At 44.3% G+C, this 13473-nt stretch overlaps 1 protein-coding gene across 2 annotated transcripts in view; it reads right to left on the bottom strand.

The window, feature by feature from the left end:
• LOC119169402 (scoloptoxin SSD43) overlaps positions 1-13473 on the bottom strand; it is a 53981-nt gene that overhangs the window by 25772 nt on the left and 14736 nt on the right. For both annotated transcript variants that reach the window (XM_037420490.2, XM_075886894.1), the window contains 3 exons: positions 10276-10363; positions 8348-8523; positions 7510-7625 (listed from right to left, as the gene is read on the bottom strand). In XM_037420490.2, the coding sequence (XP_037276387.2) occupies positions 7510-7625; positions 8348-8523; positions 10276-10363 (380 nt within the window). The remainder of the gene's footprint in view (positions 1-7509; positions 7626-8347; positions 8524-10275; positions 10364-13473) is intronic.

Below are 13473 nucleotides of genomic sequence, written 5' to 3'. Positions count from 1 at the left end.
TGTACATCAATGCTGGTAGTGCCTGTTCAATGAGTTTTCCTTGTTTGACGAAAGAGAGGTTGAAGCCCAGTCCACTTCCTTCCGATTTGGCCTCTAATCCTTGTAGGTACATCATAAATAAAAGGGTGACAGAGGACACCCTTGTCTAAGCCCTCGTTTTACCTCTGCGGGCTTCGGTACCTGATCCTCCCTCTTTATAACTGCGTTGTTACCTTTATAGATATCATTTAAAAGATTAGTGACTGCATCTTCCACACCTAGTGTATCCAGTATTCCTCACAAGTCCTTTTGAACAACGCTATCGTACGCTCCCTTGATATCTGAAAATGCTAGCCACAGGGGCCTGTTTTCCTTTTCTGCTATTTCGATGCACTGCGTCAGTGAGAACAGATTGTCTTCCAACCTCCTGTGTTACCGAAACCAGCACCCACTCATCCTCTATCCATGCCTGCAGTCTTCTTTATAATTTACATGGGCAGCAGGTAGACTATTGATGTCACTGTCATAGGACGGTAGTTTATGTCAGTTTTGTTCCCCTTTCCTTTATAGATCATGCTCATCCTGCTAAACTTCCATCCATCGGTCTCTTCACCATTGATTGTTATTTTCCTCACTTCCTCTCTCAAAGTCTGCTTAGAGTTCGGACCCAATGTTTTTATCAGCGTAATTGAAAGTCCATCTGGGCGTATTGATGTACTACTAGGAACCCTCTTCTCAGCCCTGTCCAACTCTCGTTTTGAAAATAGACCCAATGCGCCACTTGATTCATCCTTGTCTATTGTGGTGCATAAAGCACTTCTTTGTTGAAATTTTTCTGTCATAATTCTTCTTATATATTCAATAGCTTCGTTTTTCAAGTCTAGTACCTTGAGATCTAGTTAAAACCTCTGCTCTAGGGTCATCTCCTGCCCTATAGAGTTTAGATGATTTCAAAATATCGCAGCTGCCTTTTTATCTTTTTTATGTAGTTCTACCAGCCACTGAGCTTCCTTTTTTCTAATATTTTCACTGATCAGAAGGAATGAATTGCTTTGACAGCTGAGAAAGATTTCCTATTTTCTTTTAACGTCATCTGTTGGTTCATCCCGCTGCTTAGAATGTCTGTGATCTCTAGAGCCTTCCTGACATTTTGCTATGGCTGTCTTAACTTCCTCATTCCACCAATTCTTGTGTTTGTGTCTTCTTTTCCGGGGTGAATTGTCAGGTGAATTAGCAAGCTCCAGCTCAAACAGTCTAATTAGATTCGTATATGACCACACTGTTTTATTATGTTCAGTGATTATTTTATGAATTTGTTTAGTAGCTATTTCTACTTGCCTTTTTGAATGAAAATTTTTCTGTAGTTCCTCAACTTGTCTCCTTCCCACTTTCACTGCTATTTCAAAACTTAGCTTGATACGTTTGTGATAACTATGCAGATTTCTGGAGCTACATTCATCTAAGTGCATTCTGCTGAGTCTGTCATACATTCTAGGTTACATCCGTACGTAATCTATTGTCGAATCCAGCCCTCCTACCTGCCATGTTATATGTCTTTCAGCCTTCTCTGTACCGTTAGAAATAATCAAATCATGCCCTTCACACATATCCATGATCATTTTGCCTGTTGGGTAGGTATACCCATCTATATCTTCTATATGCACATTCATCTCTCCTAGTATAATAATCTCCCACTCTCCTCCTAAGTTCTCAATGTCTTTTGATATACACTCTACCATTGCCTGGTTTTCCTCTGTGGCTTTTGCTCCCGTCCACAAGTACACCAAACCAAGAAGTGTCATTTGCCCTGTCACTTTCCCTTTTAGCCATAAATGTTCCTTGCACTCCTGCGTTACCCTTTGCCAGTCTGTACTTTTATGAATGAATGCCCCAATACCACCCCCCTTTCTGCTGCCTTCTGTTCTATTGCAATGTTCCCACGCGTAGTCCGTATTCTTTGGAGGTTGTTTTATGTCCTTAAGATGTGTTTCTACAAAACCGTATACCATCAGCCTCTCCTTCCTTAGCTGTTCTTCTATGTCTTCCCACTTCAGCATGGTTCTGCCACTCTGCATATTAATATACCCTATGTCTGAATTGGCTCGGCCCTCGTGGCTACGTCTATTTCTTCCCCGGACTCTACCTATCTTAGATACTGGTGCCACTTTGGAATCGTATCGGCCCATACCACCTGTCAAAGAGTCTCCCTGGTTGTTTTTCTCGTTACTATAGATATCCTGCAGCCCGAAAGGCCCGCGTGACCCCCCCCCCCTTTAAAAAAAGCTATTGCGCGTCCTGCAATCGCCAACCCACCTCATGACCTAGCCGCCCATCGAAGTGAATTCTGTCTCGCTGAAAACCACCCCACCTATGCACCTCTCTGTTTATTTCCCCCACCTCAAAACCTTTCTCTCGACTCATCCACCATATCTCTTGGTTTGCGGTGACAACCACACTTTGTAGGTTGCCGTCACGCACCGGTATTTCCGGTATCGTGCATACCCTGTACCTGAGGAGAAGTGGCGCGCATGTCATCAATCCCTTAGGCAGTGTGGCTGCTAGTCCCACCGTATCTTCTTTTACGACATCGTTTAACGCACTAAAAATGTCACGAGCTTTTGTCTATCAACTGTAGTTTTGAGTTTTGCGCTCGCTTGCCTCATGACTGCTTCCAGATTGTGTCCTGGGAACGTCCCTCTTCTCATTTTTTACCCTCTATTTCATTGCTTCTGCGCATCGATTTAAATTCGAGTCCCCGGCGGTTATCACATGCTGTGATTTTTCAGCGGGAGCGTCGTGCACCTGGGGGTTATTTGCACCTGTGACGCCGGCTGCTTTGTCCCCTCCAAGCCCCATCATTACTTCACTGAAGCTGGGTCTTGTGACAATGAACCGGCTGAACCTGGTTTTTGCAAAGTTGCTTGCTCTTTCTTCTCCGCGGTTCTGGTTGCCGGTGCCCTACTGTTCTCTTCGTCGGCAGCTCCTTTGTTCACCTTGTCTAGTGCTTTCTCGGTGGAATTCAGCCCTTTCTCCATTGCCCTTGTTTTCTCTTGTTCTATCGCCAACGCAGTCTCCAGCTCGGTGATTCTCATCAGCAGTTCATTCTGGGCAACCATCATTTTCTCCATTTCTTCCTCGACCTCACATTGCCTACACTTCGCGTCAGCCTCTTCTACATTTGCTTCTGCACTTGGGTCCTTTTTAAAACCCACCCCGCATCCTGAACATTTTACAGCCTTTTTAACCATGTTTTTGTGACACCAACTTTCTTTATGACTTGTCTCACACGATAAATAAACACAATCCCTGCCCTAGAAAAACAGAAAGTCTAAGCTCTACTACAAATATTTGCGTGTTCAATGTACGTGCACCTCCCCCACGGTGTGGCAAGAGAAAAAACCGCAAAGAAACAAAAACACACGCGCACAAGCTAGTAAATACCTGGTTACTGATCCCCGAAAAAGCCGTAGAATGTAGTAAGTGCTACAAAGATGATAACTGCTGCCTTAATAATTATAAAGGCAAGCTCAAATCATGCAAAACCACTTATCTGCGCAGTCAATCAGGAGCGCTCAAAAAACACGTCCATCCACCGTGCCAGTGAACTGAACAGCGCGGGGATGCGCGGAGAACAGCGCGGGAATGAACTGAACAGTGCCCTGCGCGGAGATGCAGCACCGCCCCGCGGCTTCCGCTGAGCATCACAAAACATGGTTGCACAAAATACGACGTTCTATTGAGAAATGTACCACTACGCTAGCAACAGACCACTAGATGGGAATTTGTAAAATCATCAATTGGCAGACTCGCACGTCAAAGGTATGGGTCCTTCTGCGCTCTCTATTCGACCAACGCATAACAACTGCGTAGTTCGTGTTGCCTTTCGGGAGGGCATGAGCAATCAGGAGCTCGCTGAACAAGGCGCTCAATTGTTTTTCCCGCAGACATCTCAGCCCATGGAATATGCATACCAGAAGATTGCAAGTGCTGAAGACACTGAACCATTTAATAGCCCTTTCTCCATGCTCGAGCTGGAATACGCCTTTTAACATAATATCGCACGCAGTGCACCAGGAGCCAATGGTGTATGCGTTGCTCATTCAGGCAATATACCCCTTGAGTAAAAAAGATGATCTTATCGAAGAGTTTGATACAGTCAGCGATACCTGAATACTGCCAGTAACATAAAAGGTTTTCATAGTCAAGCCCAATCTGAAGTCCAGTAAGCCACCCCATACCTTATCCAACCTCCGCCCAATCTCTATAAGCTCGTGTGTCTCTGAAGTAATTGGCAGCATGGTTAACACACGCTTGGTCTGGTACCTTGAAGATCGCGACATTTTGGCCCCTACAATGTACGGATGTCGCGCAGGCGTATCAAGAAGATGTACTTCTTCGCCTAAAATTAGACGTCTTCGACCCTAGCTCGGTGCACCCACAGGTTGTTGTAGAAGTGGTAATACGCAAGGCATACAATGGCGTACCGCACAGTACAATCATGACGAAAGCAAGTGCCCTTGAGATCAAAGGAAAATTGTATAACTTCATAGTGGGCTTCCTGGAAGGGCGAAGCTACCAAGTCGAAATTGGCCAAGACACCAGGACCGTACGAACTAACCAGGTAGGCTTTCCCCAGCGCTCGGTTATTGCATCCTACCTCTTTAAAATAGCTGTGTACCAGCTACCAAGACGCCTTGCGAACGTACCGAGCCTGAAACAAGGCGCATATGCCGACGATGTAACCGTGTGCACGCACCAAGGAACCGTCGGTGAGCAGGAGGATGTCTCACAAAGAGCACTCAGCATTATTCATGACTACGCAATAGAAACAACACACCGCTCCGGACAAAACAGTTTGCTGTCATTCATGAAGGCCAAACCACGTTGGTCGAGCAGGAGGAAAAGCGGTGTTTTAAACTTCACAAACAAATGAAAATCAGGGCTACGTTATCATGTTTCAGCGGAAGAGATGTACAGCACTCGAGTAGAGGTAGTGACCATCTTAGATTGTTTGGATCGGGCCATGAAAAATTGATCCGGCTTACCATCGAGTGTATACACCGATTCCCAGGCTGGCCATGGGGCATACACTAACCTTTTTTATACAGGTCCTGTACTCCGGAAGATAACGAGACTAGACGCGCCTGCTCCCTGAATACGGTCATCACGTTATGAAACAGCATGTGCCAGGGCGCTGTGGTATCGCCAGAAACGAGAAGGTTCACAGAATAGCATGCGCTCATTTCTTCACCGCGATAGCGAGAGCTTTTGATACTCCTTCCACTCTTCTGGCTACACCACCAGGGCTAGCAGATTCGATAATAGATAGCACATTACCAAACAACATCGTGCTGCCTGCCTCGCAGCAGTGGGTAATCCACTCTCAATACAATCACTTCCTTCGAAGGTCTTCACACGGCGAGAGTCTGTCCTTCTTCAGCGAATTCAAGCAGGAACATTTCTTACTCTTTTCTTGTTGATCCGTTTTCACAATGGTGGCACACCACCACCCGCTACAGGTTTTTGCTCTCTACGTGCAACTGCCGGACCCATCCCAACCACATGTAGTGCGAGTGCCCTGTGTGCACCCACACAGGGTTCATGTCTTCGCCACCATAAAACGGGAACCCTCAGCTTCTCTCTAGACGTGGGCATGCCCGGAGCCTTCGCCCCCAGATCGCGCCACCAAGTTCTGGCTAGCAATCATCTTGTTTCTCCAAAATGCGGCCACGCCACCGGTCAGCGACCAGCTCCGTGAGAGCCACAAGATTCAAACCACGCAAGCGGCCCGCACATTGCTACCTCCATGACGTCCGGTAATAAAATGAAGGCCGCCCTAGCCACTCTCCCTGCTATAGTGCTCTGTCCTGGTTCACCGAAGTGCCCTCGGCTCGAACAAAGTGTAATAAACGTGGTTTCGTTCATTTATAAACTTCAGGTCAGCAGCCGAGTGCCTTAGCCACTATATCACTGTGGCGGGACTGAGCTGCTTCAAATGGGTGTTGACGCGGCTGCTGGAAGTTTGAAGAAAAACTCGGTGAAGCGTTTACTCGAGTAAACTTTTGTTGCATACGCAAAGACACCGGAAGCGGGACGCGTTAAGGACGTTAGCGCTCGGCTTCCTTGGCTCGCATCTCGTCGGTATTACGCGCGCGTCATCTGTATTCTCGAACGCGATCGGTGTTCTTGTCTCATACTTCGTGTGTGTCGCTGGTCTTTCCACTACCGACGCTTGCGTTCTGCTGCCCTGACTCGAACCTAGTCGGCGATGACATTGCCATTCGCGAACGCGATCGGCTTCACTAACACTCGCAACGCCAGTGACAGCCGGGAATGGTACGCGCACACTATCGGTAAGTATGCCGTGTAAAGTTGGTCATAACGGCAATTGGTGCACCTTGCAACAGCCAACAAGGGCAAGAATAATGCGGAATCGGGATTTAATACTGTTCTAAAACGTGCCGATAGGCCCCTGGGATGCAAGGCCGCTCAGAGCTCACGCGATAACATTCATGTTGCCTGTGAGGGTATCTCAGATTGGCGGTTCCGAGGCAAATAACTCGCCTGTAACATCTTGCATCGTGCCGACAACCAGCTTTGCAGATGAGCACTCTGTGTCTTTTTTAACCATGGCGCAAAGACCTAGAGGAACGAAAGACAGGTGCCCCGTCCAGAATTGTTTAGTCCCCCGCCGCGGTGGACTAGTGGCTAAGGTACTCGGCTGCTGACCCGCAGGTCGCGGGTTCGATTCCCTGCTGCGGCGGCTGCATTCCCGATAGAGACGGAAATGTAGGCCCGTGTGCTCAGATTTGGGTGCACGTTAAAGAACCCCAGGTGGTCAAAATTTCCGGAGCCCTCCACTACGGCGTCTCTCATAATCAAATGGTGGTTTTGGGACGTTAAACTCCACAAATTAATCAAATCAATCAAATAAGAATTGTTTAGTCTTGCGCGCGGTGATGCTTCAGTTCACGATTGAAGCGTTCTACCATGCCGTTCGAGCTGGGGTGGTAAGCGGTAGTTCGTATGTGTATGCGTATAAGTGTTGCACGCCATAACGAGCAAGTCAGGTGTGCAACACCTGACTTGCTCGTTATGCATGTGCAACAGAATCTGCAGTGATGTCACTTATCGGCGTTGCTTCAGACCAGTGGGTATATCGATCTTTTAAGTGAGTATGTAACGTTGCTTTTCGGACAATGGTAGGAGACCCGCAATGTCGACAAGAAGATGTCGTGCTGAAAAAAGACCCGGCGAGCTGGTGGTGCATTTGTTGACCTTGGCGCTCTCTGGCACTGAATATATTCCCATGCCCAGCAACTAACGTTAGCCTTTTTATGAGGCCAAAGGTGACGAGACGCTGTGTTTCTCGCATTCCTGGGTGTGGTTAGGAGTATGGAGCTTTATCACCAAACAGTTCTCTTCAACGCAAACTACATTGCAGATTACTCAACGACACAGTGTACAAGTTATTATCTTTCTAAATCCCTAAAATAACTGGCTGAATATACGAACAGTGTCATTACTCACCCTGGGGCATAGTTGCATGCGAAGAGCTTCTTGTATGAAAACCTGGGATTATCGTCGTTGCGAAGCTTGTAGTGTGTATAGCCACATCCTATGTAACGTGTTTCCGCCCAAGCTACCTGAAGAAACAAAAATGCTCTCTGTCACCATCCTGTTTCAGTATAATTAGGTGGCAAGTAACGTTGACAAAGTGAAAACTACCCCAGCTGGTAAGCTTTAATGACAAACACAACAGTGTATATATAATACTTGTATTTACTTCACAATAAGGTGAAAATATTTTGCTTTTATCAGACTCGTTCTGAACAGTATCTTTTATGTGTATTCCCATTTTTATACAGAGAAGTGTTACTGACTTGTTCTACACTGGTCTAGCCAATTCGAAGTAACAAAATTTAATATTCTAGAAATAAATTTGATGAAGTATTGTTTCACCAAGCTTAATATTGAAGCTGTTAAGCATGGCTTATAGATTCCTGTTCTCCAAGAAATTTTGTTACTTCATTGACTTGGAACCAGTCAGGCTGCAGCTGTGCACTACCTGACCTCGCCTCGCCAAGCCACCACACCAACTTGTTACGATGTCATTCCAAGGCGAGCTCGGCAACAGACCTCACCACGTCTAGCTATGGTGACAGCTGATGTGATGTCACAAAATGTAGCGCATGAGCCACAGCAACAGCAGCTAAAGAGCCACAGTTGAGCTACTGAAACGACTAAGTGTAACTACTAAGCGTGATCACAATTCGAGTAAAATGCTGACCATCCAGCCACTGCTTTGATTTTTCACGTGAGGGACGGCGTGAAATTTACCGCGAAAGCAAGAGTGGCAGTGTCGCACCTGCGTGAAGTGAGTGACCACTCGTCCAGGGCTCACGCGGAAAGGATCAACGTTGCCGGGGTTGAAGTCTTGGTATTCATCGAACCAGTCCTTCACTCGGCCCGCGCTGTTGATGACTTCTGTCTGCGTTGGCTCGTAATTCCAGGCGATGTTCTGACCCACTTTCGGGAACTTTGCTGCATTGATAGCACATTGAACGTTGGGTTGGATACTTCGGAAAAATTAGATAGCCAGTACGTGTTTCTCGTACCGACACACAAGTAAAAAAGAGCCCTAGGACTCAGATAATGTACATTGCCTCAAGGTATGTCTGAATACATGGTGAATTCATCAATAAAATTATCATGAATAAGCCAGTGCAGTTATCACACTGAAAAAGTCCAATGGTTAAACAAGCGTCGATATTACTGGGACGCCAGATATTGATAACAGATATTACGAGCACATACATAGAGCAATCGAACGCGAGATCTATTCCTTAGTGGTACTTTCTTTTCTAAACATTTTTTTAAAAGATATGCCACTTTATGCAGTTTATCAAGCTGTTTTTGTGAAAATGTATAAATTCTGCCACGTAGGCTCACACGCATGGTTTTATTAGCTTATGCTTACGTAACTCGAGTGAGAAACAAAACGAACTTTTGTTTACATCACCAGTTGTCACAGTTTTCTAGTATATAAATTATTTTTTATGGCCAGCCCCTTCATGTCTCCTACAAAACATGTTGCGGCTTAGAAAACACTTTTCAGCAGCTCGCGAATAACAAGCAATTTCAAGTCTGAATACAGGGCTCAAAGTGATCACACGCTTACCACTGTACATTATTTTTGTACTTCATTTGTAGCGAAACACAACTTTACTAAAATAACATTACTTGGACATTGTAAAGGTTTCATATCTGCAAAGACTGCAGCGAAAAATAAACGTGCGAAAATTAAGCGTGACGGAAAGCCCAAAGGTGAGGACCGCTTTCCGTACATTACGTTCCTCACTATTATATGCGATACGATGACGTCTCCTTACCGAAAATGAAAGTGCAGCTCTGTGTGCTGCTCGTAGCTATTGACGCGTCATTACCTTTTTGTGGCTTAAAAAACAGTGCACATGCCTTCATGCCTTAGTAGCAAACTCTTGTTTTTGTAATTGTAGAGAAATAAAAGCGAAATAAAATAGGCTAGAAGGAAAGAATTCATTCTAAAAAACTTTTTGTGGTGCACAAAACACAGAGAAGTAAGGGCAGAATACTTACGAGTACTTAAACGTCACTTTTCTTTACGTCCTTAGTCAGAGAGTGCACGCTGATCGTTTTCCAGAATACTACGTAATGTCTTTTCATGTCATGACTACTGTTTCCCTATCCGTGAGAATCAGTACAATACTTTGGTTTACATGCGATTTTATTTTTGAAAATTACTTCATTCAAGTATTAAAATCAGCTGAATTTTGTTTTCCTGTTATATCTTATATCGCTTTTGTGGTACAGCAAGATTGCTTCGTGTACACGCTGAGACAAATTTAATATCCGAATGTTCGTGCATGAAGTGTTGCTTCACACTGTTTTCGAATTTCGATAACTTCGATATTACATAACCGTGCTTGTCGGCATCAAGTAGGTAACATTGTTTTGAAATAGGTGACTGAATGTACATAATAATCAAGACAACTGTTTCTGCTTTCAGGAACATCATGTAGGCTCCAGGGGTTTCTATCAAAGTTGTTTAAAAATACTTATTACATTTGGAGATGTTGTAGCCTATGATATTCCCCTTTTTACTTGTCCATGACTGACTCAATGTGAACCTTTATTGTTCGCGTCATTACAATTCCTGGGGAAATATTTGAATGTGGAAATTGGCATCTTTAAATATGCTGCTCAGAGCTTTTCTTTTTGTAGTCACTCGAGGTAGAGGAGGGTTTCGCAACTTACATGTTTTCCGCTGCACTTCTTTATCATGCCGGTCATCACACAGATTTGTGAACGCCTGGGCCACCTGTGCTAGGTCGTCATCCCATTTCTGCGCTACAAAAAGGTTGTACTATTTACAGTGGCCAAGCACACATTACTAAAAAACGCCAGCCTGTTAAATCTTATGACGCGAAGGGGAGAAATACAGGTATTAGGAAACACTGCAATAATATTGCGCAAATAGCAGCGCAGATTTCTTAAAGTTTTTGTGAGGTTTTACATATTGTAATTGGACTTTGCTCATGCCCTAAAACAACAGTGAAGTGAGGTTTAATACAAGATGCGTACCACGTGAAATACATTGACTGTCACCTACAGTGAAAATTCAAACACGCTGCCTGGCCTCAAAAGTGCCCCAAACAGTGCAAATCGGCACCTACCTGGAAAAGAGAAATTTGTCAATTAAACTTGCTACGTTATTGATCCCAATGAACCAACCTAACATCTGTCGGTTGCAAAGTTGAGGCTCCGGGTCATATTACGTACAGCCAGCCAGCTGTAACTCCTATTTAGCAAAAATGTACATGCACAAAATCCGTGCTTCTAATGACCTAATCAGTGTTGTGTCTTCGGTTTGCCATAATTACATAGTGCTTTTTTTATTACGCTGAGTGACGGCAAATAGTAAGGCTCATATATAAACAGAACATGGTGGTCTATAAGTTATGGGGCCCAAATGCTGCTCCGAAGGTCTGCGGATTGAATTTAGGCCATGGCAGCCACATTTTGGTGGAAGCAAACTGCTACAAGTCTGTGTACTCAGGTTTTGGCGCTTGTTCAGAAACGGTAAAATAGCCAATTTTTTGGCGCGCTCCACTACGATGTCTCTCAAAATGATGCCTTTATTTTGGGGCCTGAATACCTAAACTTTATCACGTAGACAGAGAAAAGGTTCAGAATTTCGCTTGTGTTTCCATTGCACCTCACTTTGTGCCCAATAGGCGCAGCGCAAAACCGGTAATTAAATCAGTTTGTAAAGATGTGACGATTATAGTCCTAAAGGCTTTGGTCGTTAGCCGCGAAGCGTATATTGACATTCAGTGTGGACAAAATCGCAACCAGGCCGCCAAAATGAGAAGCAATAATGTCCTTGAATATATAAAAAATTCAGCTTACTTTTAAGAAAAAAATTAAGACTGTAGTGTTTGTCATGCACTGCTGCTCATGGACGACTTTTTCGTTAGTGGCTGGGAATGTGTTCTTACGTAGCTCATAATTAAAAATTTTGTTGAAGCGCACTAAACAGCACTAACAAGGACAGCGCTTGTTGTCCTTGTCAGCCTCTTCTGTCCATCCGTTGTTTAGTGCGCTTCAACGAATATTTCAATTATGAACGTAATCCAACTGGCCCAAATTGCCATCTTAGGTAGTTGTCTGGAATATATATATATATATATATATATATATATATATATATATATATATATATATATATATATATATATATATATATATATATATATATATATATATATATATATATATTTATATATATATATATATATATATATATATAGTAGTAGATTTCTGTGAGAAGTCACAACGTAGTTCATTTTTTCGACGTTGCAGTCAGAGTCTGGCCTTCATGACAAATGAGGGTACAGTTTATTGGTGCTCAGCTTTATGCAATCCTAAAAGATAGAGGGTACGCAAAATGAAAAACAATAGGAAAAGAAAAACATACTGAGAAAAAGAGGTACACCTCCTTCCGTCCTCTTATCCAGCCAGCCGCCTCCTTCCACCTTTTTTTTTTCAAATATCACTTTTAGAATGTCCGCGGTCTTCATATCCTTCCTTACACTAACTTAATGTTCCCGACCAGACGGCGCCGCATGGATCCGGCGGTTCGGTGGGGGGAACAGAGCTTTTTCAAGAAGTTTAAGGTTTTACCTACTCAGTGTCACGTGGACGTCTCGTCGTTGAGGGAGGGGCGCCATGCATTGCCGCGGAGGGTGGAAAGCGGTTGCAATATTAATTCTGGCGGACTCCTGGATTACGCAGTAGGGGACTCCTGATTGTGAACAGGGATGCTGTTTTACATGTCATCTTTAGCACAATTGATTGGTTAGTAAGTTAGAAACAGAAACAGACGACAGCTGTACTTAAGAGTACGTACACTTAAAAGCATATTCATTTGTCCCGTGACCATCGCAGTAGCAGTGTTATGAACTCAATTATTATTGTCAATATTGCCGTTATAGCTTTTTAATGTTTCAATGGCTGCAAGTGTACGTGGATTCTCATTTATTTCTTTTTCGAGGATGTTAAGTTGGTGGATGAAATATGACTTTCATTGTTCACGTTCTCGGTTTGATGGAAGGAAGGAAGTATGTTTATTTACAGAAAGGCAGAGAGGTCGACCTGAGCGATAGCTTGCTCTAGCCTGCTACTCTACACTGGGGGAAGGGAAAGGGGAAAAAAAGATGAATGGATGACGATGGTGAGATAGAGAGGTGAGTATGTAGTGTTCCTTCTAGCTGAGACACATTTTATAGCCGCGCACATAGTCCAGTTGTTTCTAAAAAGGTAATAATTGCTCTTGTGACCGCAGTTGCACTGTTGGTGTCTGGCCAAGGGCCTAACATGGTCTCATCAGTTAATGACCTACTGCGATATTGTTCAGTAGAAGAAATCAGTGTTTGTCGTTCACATGCGTATGCTGGGCAGACACAAAATATGTGCTCAAGTGTTTCTGGCACATCACAGTGTTCACAATTAGGACCAGTGTCACTGCGACCGATGATATGTGCGTAACGTCTGGTGTACGCTACACCAAGAGGAATGCGGTGGATCATACTTGTGAGTTGCAGTTTCAATTGAGGAGGCATGCGCAACCTCATTTCCGGGTCCCATTTGTGAAGTCGCTGGTGTCGCCATTCCGGTTTGGTCCAGTGCTGAAGTGTGTAGCTACGCATCACGCAGCGAAGCAGGGCGTTCGTGTCAGCTCGTGAAAACGCAATGCCTACTTCAGGGGCACTGCTTAAGGCATTTTTAGCTTGAGCGTCTGCCTCTTCGTTTCCCATCACGCCGCAACGAGCGGGAATCCACTGGAAAGTTATAAGATGGCCATTTGTTGAAGCAACCTGAATAAGTTCTGTGATTTCTTTTGCCAAGCTGCAATATGGACCTTGCTTCACGATGCAATTAATGGTTTGCAAA

Source organism: Rhipicephalus microplus, chromosome 2 (assembly GCF_043290135.1).
Source record: "Rhipicephalus microplus isolate Deutch F79 chromosome 2, USDA_Rmic, whole genome shotgun sequence".
Taxonomy (NCBI): Eukaryota; Metazoa; Arthropoda; class Arachnida; order Ixodida; family Ixodidae; genus Rhipicephalus; species Rhipicephalus microplus.
This window is presented reverse-complemented; position numbering and strand designations above follow the sequence as displayed.